This window comes from Chelonia mydas, chromosome 7, assembly GCF_015237465.2.
Source record: "Chelonia mydas isolate rCheMyd1 chromosome 7, rCheMyd1.pri.v2, whole genome shotgun sequence".
Taxonomy (NCBI): domain Eukaryota; kingdom Metazoa; phylum Chordata; order Testudines; family Cheloniidae; genus Chelonia; species Chelonia mydas.
Window position 1 is genome coordinate 17,952,153 of NC_057853.1, and position 22,834 is coordinate 17,974,986.

At 42.8% G+C, this 22,834-nt stretch overlaps 1 protein-coding gene across 3 annotated transcripts in view; it reads right to left on the reverse strand.

Annotated features, from left to right (window-relative positions):
- Window positions 1–1,799: 1,799 nt before the first annotated feature.
- SRGAP3 (SLIT-ROBO Rho GTPase activating protein 3) overlaps window positions 1,800–22,834 on the reverse strand; it is a 269,776-nt gene continuing 248,741 nt past the window's right edge. For all 3 annotated transcript variants that reach the window (XM_043551354.1, XM_037904515.2, XM_037904516.2), the window contains exons 16-22: window positions 19,278–19,383; window positions 18,814–19,041; window positions 16,796–16,875; window positions 13,416–13,596; window positions 9,849–9,998; window positions 9,131–9,458; window positions 1,800–6,143 (exon numbers count right to left, since the gene is read on the reverse strand). In XM_043551354.1, the coding sequence (XP_043407289.1) occupies window positions 5,727–6,143; window positions 9,131–9,458; window positions 9,849–9,998; window positions 13,416–13,596; window positions 16,796–16,875; window positions 18,814–19,041; window positions 19,278–19,383 (1,490 nt within the window). In that variant the 3' untranslated portion in view covers window positions 1,800–5,726. The remainder of the gene's footprint in view (window positions 6,144–9,130; window positions 9,459–9,848; window positions 9,999–13,415; window positions 13,597–16,795; window positions 16,876–18,813; window positions 19,042–19,277; window positions 19,384–22,834) is intronic.

Consider the following 22,834-nt stretch of genomic DNA (forward strand, 5'->3'; position numbering starts at 1 on the left):
TGCAAAATTTCCATTAACTATAATTAAGAGTAGAGGCATTGGTTCCATTTTCCTGGGTGCCATTTGGGTTAATTCCATTCTACCTATCTCAACTTCCCCTGTGGTTTCAAATGGATGTCATGTTTCCCATCACTTACTGGCATAACTAAGTGTCATGTTACTGTGTACTTCAAACAGCTGCCATGTTCCTCCCCAGAAATGGCTGCATTTCAGTGGGAGTTTCACTTGTAGCTTTTAAATGGTATGGGAAGGAAAGATGCAGCAGACGTGTGGAACAGCTCTATTCATGGTAAGTTCTCTTTCCATTTCTCAGCCTGGAGCGGGAGGAAGAGCATTTTAACAAACAGACTTTTGGTCCTAACGCCAGCTTAATTCCATCGGCTTCAGTACAGTGAACTCCTGACTTACACTAACTAAGCGAGAGGAGAACAAGGCCATTTATGTTGGAAATGAACAAATGTTAAATGCAATTTTAGAAGTAAACACAATAGCTTAGGGCAAATCCGCAGCTGGTGTAAATCAGCAGGGCTCCATTCACATCAGTGGAGATATGCCAGTTTACACCAGCTGCGATTCTGGCACAAATGTTTCTTCTCTTTGCATTTTACCCACATGCCACGGACTAAAGGAGGCTGTTTAATATACTCTTTCAACAGCTAATCTCGCCAGATAAAAATGCCACTTTAAACATTTTAGGCCTCAGTCACTGACATCAGTAGAATTCCATCTGGAAGGGATAGAAACCTTTAATTGTAAATACAAGTAGAAAATTGTGGCCCCATGTGCTGACTGGGACGGTCCCACAGTCTGTTCCTGTACTGATGACTGGCTAGTCACCAGTGACTCGTTGCTAATTTACCATTACTTAGGTCTAGCCTCAAACAGCCCTGTTCAATGGTATTCATAACAGTGCAGTTTGATACCATATTCCTGGCCAACATTCCATGTTACTGCAGTGATGGCATTCTGTCAGTGCAAGTGCCTGGCTTTCACACTCGCCGCTATCTGTCTATTCAGTAGGACTCCAAGTTAATGTAGCCAGCTGGGCTCATCTCTGCTGCCAAACACAGTAAAGAGGCAGCAGTTTTCAGTTCTAGTCTTTCCTTCTCCTCGCAACACAAACAATTCACACACACACATATACACACACACCCCCACCCCCTCTCATTTATTTTCCAACCATAGAGATGGGAACGCCTCTTCCGTACTCTTAGTCCATGAGCTCAGCTCAACCCGAATGGTGTTTGGGTTCAGTGTAGTACAATCAAACCTGAAGACATGGTAGTAGGTTATCAATTTTTCTGAACTGAATGGCTAACTCAAGAGAAATACCCTAAAGAGACAGAGCCTCTTTAATGTAATAATGAATACTGTACATTAATATACACCATGCACACACAATAATTCATAGCAAGACCATAGCCTCTGCGCCTTTAAATCCCTTCTTAAGGCTTACTTCTGCTACAAAGAAACCTGTCATCAGGTCGGAAGGGGAAGGGTGAAAATGAAAAACAAAAAGTATATTTGTACATAAAAGTTGTTTATTTTTGTGTTTTCCCTCCCATCTTTATCAGTCAGATGTCTTCAAAGATTTCAAACTTGTTGCCCATCTTGGGTTTTGTGCATTGCTCAGCACACAGGCCCACTGCTGACTGAGGTCTTTGGACACTACTGTACCATCCTTGTTGTTTGTTACTAATGTATCAAATAAATGCCTAGAAAGGTATATATGCCCAGAGGATAGTCACTTCCCCAAGCACAGTGTTTATATTCCAGGTGTTTCGAAATCATGACTAATATTTGAGAAAAGTTAAGCAGTTTTATTCAACAGGATGAGTCCACATCCAACCAGTGGCTTGATCTACATGGCATCAGCATACATGACAGAGGATCCAATCAGACATTCTAACCGAATGGCATTTTATCATACATTACAGAGACAATATCCATAGGAGGGACAACAATCATTATACAAGGCAGTTTCTAAGGTTTTCTGGCATGAACAAAAAACAGCCACTCAGAAGCAGATCAGAATCAGGAGGTCTACTGACATATTGTGAAAACTGCAACACTGCTAGTAAATAATACAGTCCAGGATTTACAAAAAGAATCTATCAGGTATACTTCAGTCTAAGGAAGAAAAGTGCACTGTCATTATCATTAAAGGGACTGACACAATTACAATGGTTGCTTAGGAGCGTCTATACAGAACTAATATCAGTGTGGGTGCAACTGCTTTAAAGTCAGCACTGTTAAATGCATCAATGGGTCAACAGAAACACTGCTTCACTGAGCCACGAGGGAGACAGGCCAAAGGAATGGCTAGACTAGTGACGACCTACTCCTGGGAGTTAACAGAAGTAGTTTTGATAAAGCAAAAGGAGGTTATTTTTTGGAGGAGGCAAAGACTCAGAGCAACTGAGGGAGATGATTCAAGACTTTTGAATTTGCTCTGCACAGCAGAGAATCAACTTCTTAAAGAGTGCCCTTTCCTGGCCCATCCTAGAGACTTGGGCTCTCTGTTGATGTCTCTGTATTATAATCAAATGGGTGGAACAGTTTTCATTTGAAACAAGAGAAAATGATCCTTCCGGGTGAGCATTTCCAGCTGCTGCTTCGACCAATTTGTAAACTGTAAATTTCACAGTACCCTTAAGTGAACAGAACTGAGATCATGTTGAAGTCTATAGTCTATAGAGAGGTACAAATTATCAAGATTAAGTTATTCAAAACATGAGCAGGTTCCAGTTATGATGCTTGTACAGCATACTGCAAGTGGTTTAATTTTGTGCTGAGCTGAACGACAGAAAAATACATATTTTTAATTTACAGTAGTCACCCCAAACTGCAGTTTGACGGCAATATTAAAAAGGGGTAGTTTTTTCTTTAAATTTAATAAAGTCTTTTTTAAAGGACTTGAAAAGCAATACACCCACAGCACGACATAACAGTACGTAAGAAATCATGATCTGTATACAGCTCCGAGTACATTAATTCCAAGCATTTGTTCTGGTGCTCAAAAGGCACTTAAAGATAAGAAAACAAGCATTAAAAAAAAGCAAAAATAAAAGGTAATAATTTAATGCAAAAGACACTGGAATTTGTACCATATCTTTTGGGGGGGGGGGGAAATAAAGATGGTTTTGCTATTAAGTCATTGTTGAAAATATATATATAAAAAAAAGTCAGACTACCAAAGTGAACGTTCTCCAGGAACGAAGTGGAAAACATTACTGGCAATGATTACACAACAATTGTGCCAAATGGGGGCTTTTTCACTCCCCCGAAAAGCACATTTGCTGGTTCATTACTAGAACAGACTGACAGACCGTTTGAACATCTGCTGCCCATAATGACAAAGGCAATGACCTCGGGGTTAGGAAAGGGGGGGCAGGGGGGGAAATCATGACCAAAAATAATCATCAATATGAAGTAATTGTGGTAATTACAAATGTCAACAATGTTAATAGACAAGTACGTAAACACCATTTCCTCTTGTAATACTATATTGAGGAACAATAGAATCACTACATACAGTACTTTCCCCCACACACACACTGTACACTGAAAGGTTAGGTTTGTGTTTTTGTTTTTATTTTATTATTTCTTACATTGAGCTATCTACTAAGTGCAAAGATTTGGTGAGTGGCATTGGCTTTCATCTAATTTTAACCTATTTTCTTTTTACAGTTTATATTTTAACAGTTACTTTCCAGCATTTAAGCAAGTACAGCAATATATAACAGACTAGAACAGGCAAGAGACAGTTAAGAGAAGAGGATATGTGGAAGTGAAACATGCTTGTGCACTGGACACAGAATAAGAACGAACACCTAATCAGTTCCATTGGATTTGTGTTAAGATTCCTCTATATCCAGTCAAGTAAATGTTACCTTGCACAAACCATAGGGTTTCCCATTGTTTTATGCACATGGATAAGTTATGGATTGGACTCCCAAATGAGAGGTGCTAACATGATAAGATTCAAAGGGCTAGATCACCCCACTGGTCTTTTCCAACTGTACATTCTGTGACAGAAATATTGGATTGTTCACCTGGAGATGTGAAGGATTCTGCGTTCGGTGGTGGCGGCTCAGATGTCGGATAGAAAAGCAAAAGAACTTAAAAAACATGCCATGGGATACTGAAAGAAGCTGAATTTTAATCTCAACTCCCAACGAGGCAGCAAGGCTGGTTAACTTATTTTGCTCACTGACCGCTACTGCGGCAGAAATCAGATTAAGGAAAAGGAATTAAGGTGTGAAAAAGGCTAGTACAGCATCTGTGCGGAGTTTGAGTGAGACTCATCAAGACCTGTTTCATGTCTTCAGATGACATATGATTGTATGGAAAAAATCAAAATTAAACCACAGGTCAACTCTATGAAAAGCTGGTCAAGAAGTAAAACAAAAATAATAAAAAGAAACATGGAGTGTCTTGTATTCAGTGATTAGAGAAGAGACTTAGTTATCAGACAAAATATCATGCAACCCCTAGTTCTTTCTGCATATTTTTTCTCTAGGTTAAATGTTCAGAGGAAAAATAAAATATAACTTCTTTTGCATAAACTCATACTGCTGTATTATATAGTACAGTACAGAAAGTGCAAAATATCACCCCATCAGATCAGTTATGCGTCTGATATGGTCAAATATGGCTCATGCTTTTCATGCAAGACGACAATCTGAATCAAGACCCTCGTGTACTGCTGTGCAACTTTAACTAAAGGAATGTTATCTTTTCAAAGCCTCCTTGCCTGTTTAGTCCCAATTTATTAAGATGTCATTAGTTAATAAAAGGCCAAGGGAGAAGGGGAAATGAAACATTTCAATACTTTATAAGTTAGCCTATTTATTTTTTACCACAGGTTTCTTACTAGTCCTTGTCGGTTTTGAAATCTTCAGGACAACCTAAGATTTGTGGTTTCTTTTTGTACACACCTAGCACTGCTATGTCGTGGAGTAGATATTTATACACTTTATCCCAGTATATAAACTAAAGGAATAAAATGTTTCACTTGGCCGTATCATATTCTGTACAACCTACAGGCTGGGTAACAGCCGCAAGATTCAGAGGTGAAACGAAGAAATCTTAAGACTGAATGCAAAGTAAAAGAAATCCACCCAGCTTGCTGAGAACGGTCACTAGATGCATTTCAATTTCTTCTCTGTAGGCCAATAGTTGAGCAAAAAACAGCATGTCTTCTCTTTTTTTTTAAATGCCAACTACTGCAGAATAGAAATTCCAGGATTGATCTTGTATTGCTTGATGCTCAGTTGCTCCACACACGCACGCACACACAAGTATTCTCAAAAAAATTAAAATCAACCAAACAACTCTAGAGAGGAAATTTTCAGGGCAAGTTTCTGAGGTAAATCTACTAAAAAAAAAATTATTGAACTTTGTACACTTTATATATATACTTCTACACAGATTGTTTATTCTCCAGTGACAATACGCAGGACAGCCATCTTATTCTGCCATACAGTTTTACTGCAATCTTGGTAAAATGCTTCTGCACCGATGTGTGTATCTATAATGGAATTGTTAGGCCTCAGGCCTACACACTGGTTTTCCTACTGAAGTTTTCTTCAGAGCATAATTTTTCCATCCTTTCCTTTTAAAGAACAAGACTGTTTGCAGAGTTGTGATTTCCACTCAAAAAAAAAAAAAATCCAGATATTGACTTTTTTCCACCCCTCAACTAAGAATCCCTTGCTGCAGAGCTACATGGTGCCTGATTTATCCGAGGAGCTATTGGGGTAAATCTTCTCTGTGGGCGTCACTGCAGGACTGCCCATTCCTGAACTGCTACTGCTGCTTGATCGGTGTTGAACCACCGGTCTGACGGGTCTCATGGGTGGAGGCCTAAGCTGAGCCCCAGCAAGCCGGGCTGAGAGGGCTGGTTTAAAAGTAGTCATCATTTCAGTGGTGGAACTACTGCTGCGTCTCATGGCGGCATCAGGGTCTCGGATCATGATGGTGTGAAGTGGGCTGGCAGGTTCTGAGTTGACAGAGCCCCCCTGAGGAGTCTTCATTGGCTCCAGGGTGTCAAGAACGACATCAGGGGCCTGCTTCACAGTGTTCTGTCTCTCGAGCTCACGCAGCTCATTCAGAGCGGTGCTCATGGTCTTCTCAATGTCCTGTCAATGTGATAAGCAAAAGTGTCATCAGCATCCCTGCATTTTAGCATTGCTTGGGCGTTCCTGCAGTTAACTCTGCCGTCCAGTGGAGCTTTACCCCGTCTCAGCCTAAGTGCAGTTGTTTTCTGCCTCACCATGGCCATATGCCCTTAAATCCTGAGAACTCCTGAGCTTCTGCAACTGCACTCACATGAGGTGCTGGTGCTCACCACCTCTCATGAGCTGGCCTCTAAAAAAGGAACTGGCTCTGAGAGGAGATGTAAAACCCAGGTCCCGACCACAGGCAGGCACCATGCATCTTTGAAATCCTGCACCTTTGACATCAATGGGAGTTCTGGCAATGATTTCAAAGGCAGCAAGTCCTAAACACCCCATAATACCATGTAAAGTTAACCCCCGGAACCTAGTGCAATTCCAGGTGGGGGAATTAATTTTTGCCTACCTCCCCTATGCAGTTTGTTTGATACAATATTCTTCTCCATTCTCTGACCTAAGTTATCATGCAGTGTTGTTGTCTCTCAGCAGTTACCAAGCTCTGCTCTAGAGATGGCTGCATTTCACTGATGGGAGGCATATCCCTTGCTGTATCTACTTTCTCAGATGTGTGGTAAGTCTGAGTTATCTAATGTTTATAAAGTGTTTTGTGGTCTTTGGATAGTGTTCAAGGTATTATCATCAACAAGAGGGAGTCAAAAGGTCACTATCAGCCAGGTTAGGACCCACAGCTAGGTTTCGTTAAATATAAAAGAGTTATAAAATTAGCAATATTTTCACAGGGCCAGATCCGAAGCTGGTGTAAACTGACACTGCTCCATTGACTTTGATAGAATTACTGATTTATACCAGTTGAGGATCTGGCCCATGATTTTAAAAAAAGACAAAGAAAACCATTTGATATTTTGGTCTGTTCTTAGTTGTGATATATCTCCTTTCCCCTCCTCCGCCAGCTCAGTGTTTGCAACTCGGGTGCCACTTCCATGAGCTAGTGCATGAGAAGCATGTGAGAAGCATGAGAGTGTGAAACTAACAGAGGCAGATTGGTTGCCCAGTGCAAACAAACAGCAATGCAGGAAGTAAACAAAGAAAATCCAGTGGTGGAAGAGGAAATGAGACTGGAACACTTCTTTAAATATACTGTTGTCTGGACTTTCAGTTTGCCAGGACCAGCAAACAACCAACTAGAAATATTCCCAGGCTGAAAATACACCAGCACACGCCCATGTGACCTCAGTGGGAAAATGCCGGTACAAGAGAGCAGACCTGAACTGCTCTAACTTACTCCAGAGGCTGAACTGGGCTCGGGGGGGTGCAAAGGTGGCACAAGGCACAGCTGAGTCAGACCCCAGAGCATTTACGTGGCAGGCTCTGCTTTTCACTTAACCTCTATAGCCTGTGGTAGCTTATTTCTTTCTCACCAATGCTCTCGCCGCTGGCATTTCTTCCTACATTGGGAATAATGGGCTCAAGTAGGAAGGGGCCAGTTCTCATGGTAGTGATTTGTGAAGCATCGAACAAAGCGCTCTCCCTGGCATACGCGGGATAATAATGTTTTATATGGTTCACTGCTTTGAATGGTGAACTGGACCAACTGCCTGGAATACAAAAAGAATCCCTATTTTCCTGAGAAAAAGCAGGTCTGGAATAATGGTATTTACAACAAATCCATTTTTGAGAACAAAAATATGGCATATACCTTTAAAAATAAAGCAGACACATGGCTTAGGCTTGCTGTAGCAAAAAAGTGTCATAATAACAATGAGCAACAAAGGAACAACATGCCAGCATCAGGCAACAGCCCCCACGGAAGAGACTGAGGTGTGAAAAGCTCAAGAGCGCTTCATTAAAACCAAACAGCTACACAAAATCTCTGGGCAGCCCAACCACCAACCTCCATAGAGGGAGGAGGCACAATCCAGAGAAAAAAGAACAGGAGGACTTATGGCACCTTAGAGACTAACAAATTTATTTGAGCATAAGCTTTCGTGAGCTACAGCTCACTTCATCGGATGCAAACAGTCCAGAGAAAGAAAATGCTCCCCCACTCACACCGTCCGGCCAATTTTTCTGAAAGACTGCCCAGCATGCCGACTTCCTTGAATTCAAACGCACAACATGCCTGACGTTCCACCGCCTTGCTTGTGTGCCATCGCTGACACCTGTGTAAAGCAGAGGTAAACTCCGGATTCTCTCCTCTCAGTGGAGAATGGCACAGTTTTACACCTACTTTCACAGGAGTCAATAGCTACACAAGGGGGAAGGTGGCATCGCGGCTTCTGTTGTTATGCTTGGATCACAAATAACACTCTCTGATCTTGTATGTATCTGTGTATAAATGGCCCACAACAGACCTCAAAGCACCTTGCAGTTTTGTGCCCTGACTCTGGTATGAATTCTGTGAGGTAGAGTTGCCCCTGTTGTGAGTTGGAGCTGCAGCTGAAAGATCTTAGCTTCTGATTTCAACAGGTCTCACAGGCTACATGTAGCCTGGTCAGTACTTGAGTAGGAGGCATCCGTTAAAAAATTAAGAGTACTTCAGGATGTGTTGCTGGTAAATTAGGAAGCAGTAATGAATCAATATTGAACCCACTGCGTATCACAGTGCTAGGGGGCACTGTGTCGCGAGAGAGAACATTTTTTGGATTAGACATAAAATGGGAGGTCTGGCCACATATGGTTACTAACAAACCTAAGGTGTGTTTTCCAAAAGCAGGGATGTTAGCCCTGGGTATCTCAATCAAATTCTTATTGGAGTAATTAAGTTCTGTCTCTTTAAATCCCCCCTGAAGTTCTAAATAGAGACAGTATTCCTCTTTAACTTCCTGTCCTGTCCATGAAGAGCCACCAGATTTCAGCCTACAGGTGGCTGCAATGCCGTGGTGGGTGAAGAGATTCCTCTAGATAATTGTAAAGGGCTTTTGAGATGAAAGGCACTCTGTACTGTACCTCCAGTCTCCACAGCACACAGAGCCATCTCACAGCCCTCTTACCTCAGCAAGTGCTTCCGCTTCCAGAGATTTCTGATCTCCAAGACTACTGTGCCGAGTAGACCCACAGGTCGATCTCAGTGGGTGGCCATCAGACAAGGCCTTCCTGTCCGGATAATTGATGCTGCCAGCGCTGCCAAATGTGGCCATTCTGCGCTTCTCAGGGCTCTCAATCCTGCCTCTGTTGAGTGGTATTTTGTGGGGGCTGCTAGGACATGCTGCTGCTCGAGGAGGGGTGTCTATACCAGGACCCATCCCTCTTGGGGGGCTATGGGTGTCCCCTCCACTCCGACGACGAGGGATGGCTGCGCCATCAGATCTCAACCTTACTCTGCAAAGAATTCATTGAAAGGCAATTAAATTAGATCATTATCTGGCATTTCAGATTTGATTGCATGCTGTGAAATCCCCAGTGGATCAGCTCTGAAAGCCCATATCAAGTCAAAACATCGATCTTTCACCATGAAAGAACCCAGCCAACAGGGGTGCTACAAATTTTGGAGAAGTGGCAACCATAATATTTTGAAGGCTGTTCGAACTGATGAATCTGTTCGGCTCCCTTCTAGTTTAAATATGGCATAAATAGTACAAGTTGTTCTCTGGTTCTTACTGCATCGTGACATTCTAATTATCCTGCCCTCAATGGTGTGTCACAATATATTTGTCTTTCACAGTAAAAGGCCACCCGTGCTTTCATATCAAAGTGGATCAATTGCCCTACCGGCCCATTACTCCCCCAAATCCATAGTCTGGAATATGATCTGTCGGAGACTGGATGTCATTCTTTGATGAGGCTTTATCATCCAGCAAGGGTCCACTGCTTGCCTCGCTGTCTGCCTTCTGACTCAAACTGTCGGAGAATGCATCATCCCTATGAGAAATGAAACTCTGCATCAGGCAGGCAGATAACGGAGTGCCTCACACATGAAAGAAGAGTGTGGCCTCTTAGCATTTTCATACCTTTGGAACCCTAATGCATCCACTCCAACCAGGGGGGGAAAGAACATTCATTAGCACCCAACAAGGGGAGAGTGGGGTCTAGTGGAAGAAAAGGAGGCCAGGAATCACAACTCATGAGTCCTAGTCTTGGTTCTGCCACTGATTCATTGTGTCACCTGGGGCAAGTCCCTAAACTAGAAGCCGATATCTTGGCCTGAACACCCTCAAACCAGATCCAAAATTAACAGTGAGCTGAACCCGAGCCCCAGATCCAAACTCCCCTGAAGTTAGGGAAAGTTTGACTCTAAGCTTCATGGCTCCGGCCTGGTCTCTACAAACCTCCCTGTGCTTCAGTTTACCCATTTATAATGCAATCCTAGATACAGTACCTATTCCACAAAGGCATGGTAAGACACAACGAGTGAGTGTTTGTCCGGGGCACTTGAATCCTTGGATTAATGGCCATCTAGATGCAGTGTAAGCCTCAAAGATAGTCAATGGTGCAGTGCCAATTTACACCTGCCGAGGATCTAACAGTGAATCTGGACTGCTCAACTCTATTCTTTTATGGAGCCAATGACTGACATGTTTCAAACCTCTTGGAGCTTTACTAATTATTTAGGTGCTGTTGTACTCTTGAACAAGCAGCAGCATCTGAGCCAGTAACAGGAGAAAGGTACACGTGACCAGCTGGAAACTTGGCAAGGAGACAAAAAAAAATAAATAAACTCAGCACGTGGCTCGGTTCAGTTATTGGCCACCCCATGGAAGGTACAAGTATCTTCACACTAGTTACTTATGAAACTAGTGAGCAGTGTTGGGGAGTGGACAGGCAGCCTAACTGCTCTGGTAGGCAGAAGAGCCTTTCAGGGTAAGAAACCCAAACCCTCAGATGTGTGCTTTCCTGAAAGGCTCAGCTGGTAACATGACATGAGCAGAGGCCCCAGGTCTTTCACACCTTTGGGCATCAGAAGCTGAGGGTGCAGTGGAAGGCTGAAACTTGGAGCTTGGGACAAGGTCCCTGGATGTTCTGCATCCCTCTGAAATATCTGGTAGTCACTGACCATTTATGGCCTGATCCAAAGTCCACTAAGCTGGTGGAAAGACTTCATCAGGCCTGGGGAACAGGCTCAGAGCAAATGCTCTTTTGTTTCCTCTGCCACCAGGGTAGCTCTGTATGTAACATGCCTTTGGTGTCTGCATTAGCTTCTTCCCTAAAATTTCCCACCCAGCTCCACTGTTCTAGTGTACAATGGCTGCTAGCACTTTCACTACAGAGGCATCTAAACACCTCCTGTATCCAGAGCCCAGCCCCCATGTAAGTTAGAGCAGTCATTGTGGCTTTTTCTCAGCTGCCTATAGGCCACGCTGTGGTCTCAATAGCTGGACCATGCATGCACCCTCTTGCCTCTGACATATCCCTGTGCCAGGGTATCCAAGGAGGGGCTGGCAAAGAGCTGCCTGCACCTGCTCTATGCTGTGCAGGTAACACCTGTGCACCAGGGGAATTCCCAGCTCGGAGAATCTGACAGGAGTGGTGCAAAGGGGCTGGAACACAGTCAAGAACTAAACTAAACTGTTTTTAGTTTAATATGTTTAATCATCACTTGAAAGTGGGGGAGTGGGAGGGAGTCAGATTAAAACGAAAAAGCGAGATGAAGGCTGTGTAAATTGCTGAAAGGCCTGAGCACCTGAGAGACTGCCAGTCACTCCTGGGAGAAATCCATTTGGGATCAAATAAGCACCCTGGCTGTCCTCTAGGGCCCAATGCTGCAAAGTGCTGAGCATCTTCAACTCCCACTGCAGTCACATTGCAAAAGGAACTCAGCACCGGCCAGGACTGAGCCCCAAGTTTCTGATAAAGGCCCCTAGGAGCCCATCCTCGCAAATCCTGCTCATTTTATTTCTTGGCAAGGAAATGCCCTGCAAGGGCTGTCCACATGCAGGTTTGTTTCACAAAAAACCAGCAAAAAATAAATGTCAGTTGATGGACAAAAATGCGGTAGATATTTACTAGGATTTTTTTCAGGCTTCATCCCATTTCAGACCCCACAGAGCGTATCAATGCCGGGAGCAGGTTTAATTGTAAAAATCAGCCACGTCAGGTACATTGTTACATATTATGATTTGTATTTATTATGCTGTGCAGATAAATTAGCCCCCAATAATGTCTGGTTAACAGTTCACCTAATGAAAAAAAAAGTGCTCTCATTTAGTATTCAAAGAATTATTGGATGCAAAATAATGCAACAGTACATGTCAGAAATTGTCTGCCTATATTGCTGGCTCAGCTCTTTCATGTATGTATTCAATAATACAGTGCTGAAAGAGACATGCAGTGGATTAATAATTGCCACTCAAGCAAAGAACAAAGGTAAGAAGATAAAATTTATTTGCAATCAAAGATGGGAAGAATTCTTAAAACAAATAAAAACATTTTAAAAAGTTGCCAAGTGACTTAGGAGCCTCCCAAGTCCCATTTTCAAAAGTGACTTGGGCACTTAGGAGTGGCTCATTGACTTTCAATGAGACTTTGGCTCCTAAATGCCTGAGTCACTTTTAAAAATGGGAATTGGATGTTTTTGAAAATTTTGCACCAAACTCCCAAAGCAAATTAAGGGGAGAAAAAAACCATTACAGTTCATCCAGTGAGTGTAGATTACAAATGTCTTGCTTAAGAGGTATGGATTAATGGTTAGAGCACAGGACCAAAAGCCAGGAATTCCTGATTCTTGGCTCCAACACTAGACCTCTCTGCCTCAGTTTCACCATCTGTCTGAGCTTGACACCCACTCACCTGCACCACAGGGCTTTTGAATGATTAGTCAATGTCTGTGCAGTGTTTTGAAAATGAGCAGAGCTACAAGTGTTATTATTCATGATGGCTTTCGATTTGAACAGCATTTTACAAAGAAATCAGTCAAGATTTAACGCCTGAGGCCAAGAATTTCTGAAACAGGAGCCTACCGTTACCTGCCTTAGCTAAGATTTTCAAATGAGCCTCAAGGAGTCAGGTGTCCAAATGCCACTGAAATTCAATGAGGCATTTAACTCCCTTAGGCTCCTTTGGAAATACCGGCCCTGTGCCCATATTTTAAATACTTAAATAAACGGGCAGATTTTCAAGTGTGTGCAGACCCAATGGCTTGCACTGAAGTTAACAGGACTTTGTTTCTTTCACAAATAGCTTAAATCCTGGCTTTTGGACATCAGAGATGTGCAGGCCCCCCACAAGCTCTCAGCACTTTTGAAAAATCAGGCCACTCATTTAGGTGGCTAAATAAGGCTGTAGAAGCCTAACTGTAGACACAATTTTGACACTCTTGCCCCACTTAAACTGCCCACTCACATGTCTTGTACAACTATGTACTGATGTGGTATGAGGCCATCCACACCGTTATGGCGCCCTTCCCACCAGTCCTCCGATGCACGATGGTACAAGAGGAGCGAGGCTCCTTTCTTAAAGGAGAGCTCTCGCAGGGACCGACCAATGTAGTCAAACTTTGCTATTGCTTCAATCTGTTCCACTTCTGAAAAAGAGAGAAAACAAAACATATAAAGGCATGGTCTCCTCAGAAATCACCTGAGCCCCATCAGAGGCCTCTCACCCACAAGACATTGATACGACTCTCCATGCTTCCTGACAACATTTTCTACTATGTACTGTCCATCCTTCTAGGACTGCTAAATTCTCATTGGTTTTCCAGACTCCCATGCAAGAGGAGACAAAGAAAAGCTACAAAGCTAATGGGAAGTAATTAAAATTTCATTGCATGTAAGTGATGTTCCCAGCTGTGCCACCATATTTATTCATGGCCACCCATATTTATAAAGTCTTTTCTTTTGGTTATGGATTCCGGTTCTTCCTAGGTGGGGGACATTTTACATTTCACTCACATCCCTGGGATCAAATCAGCACTTGGCTACTGCTTCAAATTAGATTTCACCCCTTTTCTTTATTCTGGAGGCAGTTTGGTCTGAATTATTAATGGGTAGCAAATACTCTCGGAGGATTCCCATCGGGAGAGTGAATATAAAACCTGAGCTATGCTGATACCCACCATCCATCATCAAATCACTTCTCTAGACTCCCCCCACTACTCCGTCACACTGCACCCCATCCAATCTGAGCACCATCATTCATCAGATATTTCAGAATCAGTGTCTAGAGGCCAGATTTTCAAAAGAGCTCAGCTGCCATTACAGCACCAAAATTAAGTGGCCAAGTTTCCAAAACATGCAGCAGCAGTCAGCGCACTGAGCAATTTTTAAAATCTGGCCCAGAGTGTCACCACGGGAGGGGCTGGGTGCTGAGCACTTTTGAAAAGCTGTCTTTTATTTGGGTGCCTGACAAGTAGCAGAGCTCTTTTGAAAATCTGGTTCCAATTGTGAACGCTGAGCACTTGACAAATCAGACCAGCAACTCTCCTGAAAAGCTGTTTTTGCAATAGCAAGGCAGAGACGACATCTCCCTCAGGATTGTGAGAGCGCTAGACTGCACAGTGCATTACTTAAAGCAGTTTATCAGATTCACATTAAATGCAAATTATTGGATTTAGGCAGCGGTGTGCACCACTCGGCCCACTATCAAGGCCATCAGTAGGTGCCAGCAAGAGAACACCTTATGTAGCTTGGTTTTCTTCGACACCTGCCTCTTGTTTTTAAGCCCTACCTGCAATGCAGAAAAATGGGGACCGACAGGGACAGCAGCAAAGCTAAATAGGGCAAATTAACCTTGATCTTTCAGATCTGCCCCATTCTCATTAAAATATGGAAACTTCCTTCATTCCATCTGCTGCCTCTCTGAATTGCAGGCTCAGCACCTGCTGGTAATCAGGATCTGACCTACCCTTCTGCTTAGCAACAAAGCAGGAATGAGGCGGGCAGTGCTAGGGAGGGGGAATCTGCAAGATATTGACAGACTCCCCAGTCTTCTCTCTCTTGTGACACCATCCCCCATTGTTTGAGATGTTCCTTTGTGCTAGATCGGTCACCCTACGATACATATTTTTGCTCAGTACAAATGATGTGACATTTGGGGCTATTACGGGAGGGAAGGCAGATCAATGGAGGAAGCTCATTGGAGAAACATAATAGGAGAGGCTATCAGAGGAGCTTTCAGAGCCCTGATAAAATATTGAGCTTCTCAGCAGGGAGTGTGCATGGGGGGTAAAGAGAGAGACAGAGTATGTAAATTCATCAAATAAAGCCGCTCTTCTTCTCCACACTTGCATCACAGTTAATCACCCGGAAACTCAATCAGAACTATTAATGTGACCATCCAAGCATAAAATTGGCTAAATGGCAGCTTGCTCTCCTTCACCTTTGAGTCACGGTAGCTCCAGTTTGCAAAAACGTAGAGTGCCTTTTTTGTTAAAGACCCATTTCCAATCATCTGAATTATCATCTCCTTCCTGCCCCTTGTGCCATCTTTTTACAGGGCACCAATTAGGGCCACTTATGCCATTTCCACATCAAGTGTCAGAAAGGCATTCGGGGTTTTACAGCAGTCGAAGAAATCAGTGGAAACAACCGCAATAAAGAAAGTAGACCACAGGTGTGCATAGCAGTGCCTCACACAGATTTTAAAGTGCACCTTCACTCTGTAAAGTAACTCAATTAAAAAGGCATCTGGGACTCTGGCTTTATCATCTCTTAATAATCCCAAGACAAATTTGTTCAGTTTACAATTATTTTTCCAAAAAGCCACAGCTGCAAATGCAACCTGGATATGGAAAGCAAACTGGGCTCTATTTTGTTTGTGCATCACAGCTAGAAAAGAAAGATTCTGCCCTCATTGTCACCTAAGCAATGCCCTTACAATCAGCGTAGATTGCAGAGATTTCAGTGAGGGATAACTAGGTCCCGCATGTGGAATTTAGTTAACAAGTCTGTTGCCAGAACAGAATCCAGCACCTCCCGTCATAGCTGCCTCAGCTCCACAGGTCTGAAAGGAGTCAGATAAAGTTCAGATTTATTCGTGTCACTAAAGAAAGCAGACCTGACTGTGAATAAACAGAGGGAGCAGATGTTTTGAAGAAGAACGGAACCACTTTGGCTAAGGTTTCTCTTCAGAGTAGGCCATTGGGTGGGTGTGACCCACAGCCCACTGACGTCAATTGACAGACTCCAAGTGATTCCAGTAGGCTTTGGATCAGCCCCTTGAAATTCATGACTCTTCCTGTGGTACGCACAAGAACATGGAGGTGAATGGAAAGGGGGTCCCAAATACAACAGGCCCTCCCCGCTGCCCTAGGCTGTACTTGTTGGTCACTTTCACACAGCAAGTCTCTGTTGCTCTTTCCCCCACCACTCACATATCCATCAGGTGGTGACCATATTGTAAAAACAGGGGCCAAAAGCCAACCTGGTCACCTCAATTCCAAATTAAAAAGAGAAGAGCTCACTGTCAGGATTAACAGGAGTATAAGGGGCAGTTCTGAATGCATTGTTTTAAAGCTCTCACAATACCACAGAATGAGACAGAAATGTATCCTGTGGCCTCCTGCACTCCCCCGGCCATGGTCTATGTTGATTAGATCCCTCTAGAGTGTTCATTAATATGCACATACACTGTCAGGCACATTGCAACATCTTCCCCGCTAAACAACCATATGGTAGTCCAAGCTAATTTGATTAGGAGCAAAATACACATTGCTTTCCTCCACACATGTTCCCCTGGCTCTTCCTACTCAGACTCAATTTTCCGCTGTTTATGTCTACACTCACCATCATCGCTGGTGTGCGGCTCCGTGCCGTTGTCATGGTCAACTTCATCAATGGTGCCCGGCTCGCTGTGGGGGCTGTCACTAACATTGAACAGTTGAAAAAAAGATAAAAATGTAGCTTAAAAAAAGAAGAATTAGATTCTACTTGCAGACTACACAGTAAAACAAGTTCTTAGGGCAAAATCCTGATGCCACTGAAGTCCATGGGAGTTGTGCCTTTGACTTTAAAGGGGCCAGGATTTCACCCTTTGTTTGTTTTCAAATCATGGCTCATCTCTGAACTTGCTCTCAGAAGACAGAGACTCTCATTCTATGAAATTCAGATACGGGGCCTGAATCTCCACAGTCCTGCACCTCATGTCATCACTTACACCTGTGCAAAGCAGGGGCAAAACAAATTCTCTGTTCACCCACTCGGTCTCAACGGTGGTATCATTTCACACTCTCCTTGTACAGGCATTCATTGTGACAGCAGGTGCAAATCATGGGAGGCCCACAGGGATGAATGACAGCTTTAAACACCTTGAACTTCAGGGATTTTGATCTAAAATTTTGGTTGAGCCCATTATAAAAACACTGACTCACTGTAAAAATTCAGATCTGAATCCAGGTTTGGATTTCAAGTACCCCCAAAATTTGGTATCGATTTACTGAGATCCTTGTTTGAACCTGGGTTAATGTCTTATAGTTTCCTCTCAATTGTGACTTTTAAAGGGGCTCTTTCTGCAGCAGAAATGACCTGTGCAGTAAATCTTGCCCATTCCCCAATTCTGATAAGCAGAACTCTGAAGTGAAAACTCCCATTGAAGCAAGTGTTCCTTTTTAACATTCACAAGAGAAGGCCAGAACAAGACATATAGAGAGATGGGTCCCAAGCCAAACACTGGCTTCATAATCTTGAGTCAATGGAACTTTTGTATGCGTAACAACTGAGTAAAGAACTATGGGACTTCGATCAAAATTCCCAATTCAGGAGAAATTTGGTCACAACAACTGACCTAAAATTCAGCTTCTGTGTTAACAAGATTAACAAGTATGAAATCTTAGACCTAGAGAATTTTTGTTTAGCATAAATGCAAATACATTTTTAGAAAAAAAAAAACCAACTGTTGTCCTGAACTAATGTGGTAGGACTAGAAAGGGAAACTAACCATAAGCAGACTAGTCCATTGTCACTAGCAAAGCTGAGAAAAATGTGAAACATAACCAAGTTGCTACAGAAAAGCAAAGCAGATTTGTCAAATTCTCTTCGTTTTACTAATCTACAGTGTTACAGTAGAACCTCGATTTTAGAACCCCCAAACTTACAAATGACCAGTTCTACAAAGCATTTTCTCAACAAGGGTGTGGGAAGTGATGTTGATGAAGAACAAGCCAACATCCCTTCATATCCCAAAGCCCTCAATGCACTGGAAATGGCTTTGCAGTGGGTTGAAGGACAAGAAGAAAACGCCGCTGTGCACCATTCTGCAACGTATGCATATCACTGACTGTAAGTTTGAGATGTTCCGTTTCATGACGTTTGTGATTTTATGAACTCCTCCGTTCCCAGGGAGTTGTCAAACAGGGGTTCTACTGTTTGGATAAGGATGCAGTAGCAAGGGATAAAGCCAGATCCTCAGCTCATGTAAACGAATGTCCTTCCAGCCAAATCAGTCAGTTGTTCCAATTTACATCAAATTTACACCAGCTGAGAATCAGATCCATGATGTTTATAACAGGAAGAACTGAATGAATTCCCACCTGCGGTTTACCCCAGACCTGTAAGGCCTGAGTGCTTGGCCCAAACTTCCCAAAGGCATTCTGCCCATCCCAATCTCTTAAATAGCTGCTTTTATAAGCCATTTCCCAGAACTCATGTGAACTGCAGTTAACCCCTTGTTCATCAGGCACCAACTAGTAGCCCTGCATTGTCATAGACTCACTCTTGGCTTACGATGGAAAAAGATAAAGCTAGGGAGAGAAGTCTGGCCCTGTTTAGAGCACTAAAGTTGCTTATTTCAATCACCCACGTCTTACCAATACTCTTCCCCTCCAGTCATGCATTTCTCATACACAGGTCCTTCCAGCTCTCTGTGGTTGGGGAAGATGCCCTCGTGATTTATGATGATGGTTTTGATGACCTCATTTACATGGGCTTGGCAGGACACCGGATCCTGCCCGTCTGGAATGTGCATCAAAGTTGGTCCAAAGCAGATGGCCAGGTTGTAGGGATCCATCATGTTCTCATCACTGTACTGTGACAAGCTGCAAACACAAGCAACCCACAGGTAAAGTTCTGAGCCGACTAATGTTGGCTGCAAAACCCAGCACTACAGAGAGTTCATGCAGTCATGCCTAGGAAAGACATTAAACCAGAGCAGACACCAAAATATTAACAAACAAAATGCCTGTCAGCATTTGACTTGACAAGAAAAGGGAGGCCTCTGGAAAAGAGGGGAGCTAGCAGCTCAGTTAAATAAGAACCAGATAAACAGACTCACTGATTGAGGAAAGCAAAGAGGTATCTCATGACAACAATGACGGCTCGGGGCAGAGTAATGATGATTTGCTGGATCTGGTGCACTCTTTCTGCAGGGTTCTCCATTTCTGGAACACAAGAATACATGGTAGAGTTATATGGTCAGGCACTTGCCTGAAGGGTTCTAGTGGCTAAACAACATAGTAAAGCATGGACTTTTATCCAGATCTAATAGCCTGACATGTAAGGGGGAAAAAACTTTGTGTTTCCAGACAGATCTGATTTATATGACAACACTAACGACCAAACATAGAAACATGTCTACCAAAATTGTGCAGCTCTGTGTGTACAAATGCCCATTTATGCCTGTAAATGTAGAATTTGAATGGAGAAATTCAGCGCATGCATTAAATTCTGCATCTAAGTGAAACTAGTTATTTCCATGGCTACATCTTTATTACCAGTATTTATACATTTGATCCCTAAACAGCTACTGCCATTTTCCAAAGGATTTGATAACAAAAGTTCTTCAGCTTTCCTATCCTACTTCTGTTTTAATTTTCTTTACTGCTTTATGGGCCTAATCCTGAGGTCCTTACTTAAGCTTGGTCTACACTAGAAAATTAAGTCGGCTTATCTGTATCACCTATGGGGTGTGAAAAATTCACATCCCTGAATGCCGTAGTTAAACTGGCCTAATGCTCAGTGTAGACAGCCCGAGGTCAACATTAGATCTGTTGACCTAGCTATCGCCTCCTGGGGAAGTGGCTTATCTATACCAGCTTGAAAACTCCTCCCATCGGCGTAGGTAGTGTCTACGCTGAAGAGCTGCGGTGGTGCTGCTGTAGTAGCATTTCAAGTGTAGACAAGCCCTTAGTCTTTCACTCAGTCCTTGCTCTGTTTTTACTCACGTCAAACTCCCATCGACCTCAAATGAGAGTTTTGCCTGAGTACACTAACTCAGGACAGAATTTATCCCTCTATGCACACCATCAAAGCTAACATACTGTATTCGAAGCTGATCTATTTCTTTATGAAGTGTGGCTTCAGGGACGTAGTGTGAGCACAGTGTTGGGAATACAGATGAGCGCACTGGTTTACATATGACCCACGCTATTCCCTGAACCTTCACTGCAGCTAAAGCACTTTTCCATGGCCCAACCACAGAACCAGACTGAACCTGAGCAGAGCCTTTACTCAAGGTGACAGTTTAATTAGCTTATCCCATATTCCCCCCACCCCACCCCCTTTTTTTTTTTTAAATTGGGTGCCTCTGCTGTCCCAGGTTCTGTCTAAAATGGTACAAGAAAAGTGAGTTCCAGGGCATTTCTGATCCAAACAGAAGCAATCAATACCAAAGATTTTGTGAGAACAGGCACTCTTAGGAAATTCCCTGTCCAAGCTGGATGATCCAAGAGAGATTAATACTCGAGGGGTATGTTTTACACAGCCACAGCAGTGAACCTCAGTTGTCTCAGGTTAGCAAGGCTTGCGCTAGCACTCTAAAAACAGCCCAAGCCGCAACATCTACACCACTAATTTTAGCGCAGTAATGCAAGCCCATGAGCTCGAGTCTGTCGATCCAAGCTGGGAGGCTCATTGCCGCAGGCTCCGTAGATGTACCCTAAATGAATTGCCTGATGTTCGGGTGCTTAGTCAAACTGTGAACCTTGCTGAAGTTTGCTTATCACACTGAAACACACAGACTGCACACAGCTGGTCAATATTTTTTGTTCAAACGCTTTTCAGTGACTACTGGCCAGATTTCAAACATGGAAATACTGCAGAAAACATTTTGATTTTCTCAAAGTTTTCCATTCTTTGAAGAAAATATTATTTTATTCTTTATTTATCATCATTTGCGGTGGTCAGTGTTTGTTGTTTTGGTTTTGCTTAAGGATGGGGCTGATTTAAATTAAATTTTTTTAAAAATTTAAAAATAAAAGAATTTTTTAATCCAAACAAGATGACAATGACGAATGATTTATATTGAAACCCAGTGGAACAAAACCCTCTCAGCAAATTTCAAAATGTTCATTAATAAAAAATATTTCAACCAGCTGTAACAGAGAGGTTTTAATGGATGTAATCATACCTGCATCCCTTTATAACTGGGGCACACCAGTGAATTGTGACCCTCTAGAATCAGAATTCCTTTTCTGTCCATTTCCTCGGCATGTGCATTTGAGAAAGGTTTCCATGTAAACTCTCAGCTCCCAGCTGAGCAAAAGTGACAGGCAGCCTCTCATATGTTAAGGAAGGAAGACACTCTCATATCACATAAACAGTGAGTTATATGGCACTGCAGCCTTCCGGGGCATTCAAAGGCCCTATGACATGTGCAATGCCACCTGCTGCAAAAAGTCACTCAGAATAGTTTAGCATGAGCCAAGGGAAATCAAACAGGCTTTCTGTTTTACTGCAGTAGAGAGTCCAGAGAGACTTCTCGGCTGAGTCAACCTTTCTGCCTTAGTAAGCTCGTGGGCCAGAACAGTAAGTACAAGGCTTGATCATTTTACAGCATTTTGTTTTTGAGTGGTTTTCAGATGTAGATGTTTTCCCAACCCATTTAGGTTGAGAGAGACATTATATAGCACACATTTATTGGACAGAAAAAAGGAAGACATTTAGTATCCATGTACCATCAGCAGCACTTGCTGTAAAAGAAAGGTAGGAAAGAGGAGAAGAAAAGCTATAAAACCGATTTTTTTAAAAAAGGGGGATAAGGAAGAAGAAAAGAAAAGGAAACACCAAGAAAAGGAACCAGAAAATTAACCACTGATGTATACTAGGAATCACTCCCAAAGGCTCTTATAATTCTGCTAACTGGCCCAAATTCAGCAAGTACTTAAGTGCATGCCTAACTTTTAAGAACGTAAGTAGTCACCTTAACTCCTGTGGGAATATTCATGTGTTTAAGGTTAAGCATACACGTACCTACCTTTTTGAATTGGGACCTTGGGCCAGATCCAATGCCCATTCACGCCTATGGACTTGAGCGGGGGCTGGTTCAAGCCTTTTGCAGCCTTGCTTGCGACTGTCTTTGTAAGAGGCAGCCTGTGTCAGGGGCGTGAATGCTAGAACCGTGCAAAATTCAGCACTTTCATTTTGTGAAACTGTTAGTGGAAATCGCTTCCATTGTGTGGGATGCTTGCACACATACACCCTCTGCGTCACAGACTTTGCTGTATGTAACATTTTGACAGGAATGGTGATTTTATACAACAAAAATATGAGGCAATGAATTTTCTAAGCCTACTGACACAAGCCTATGTCACTGAAAAAATGAGCATACCTTAGGCACATCTTACTAGAAACAGGCCAATTTGAATGTCACCCACCCTTAGGTTTAACCCATTTCTTCAGGTTCTGCTGAATCTTTAGCATTTTTGTACACTAACATTGAGGTGAAAGATTAGACATGAGCAGTAAAGGCCTTGATTAAGCAAAGCACTTAAATGTGTGCTTATCATTAAGCAAGTGAATACTCCTATTAGAACTATTCACATACTTCGACAGGTGCTTTGTGACTAGGGCTGAAGTCTATAAATTCTGGATATTTCTTTTGCAAAATAAAAC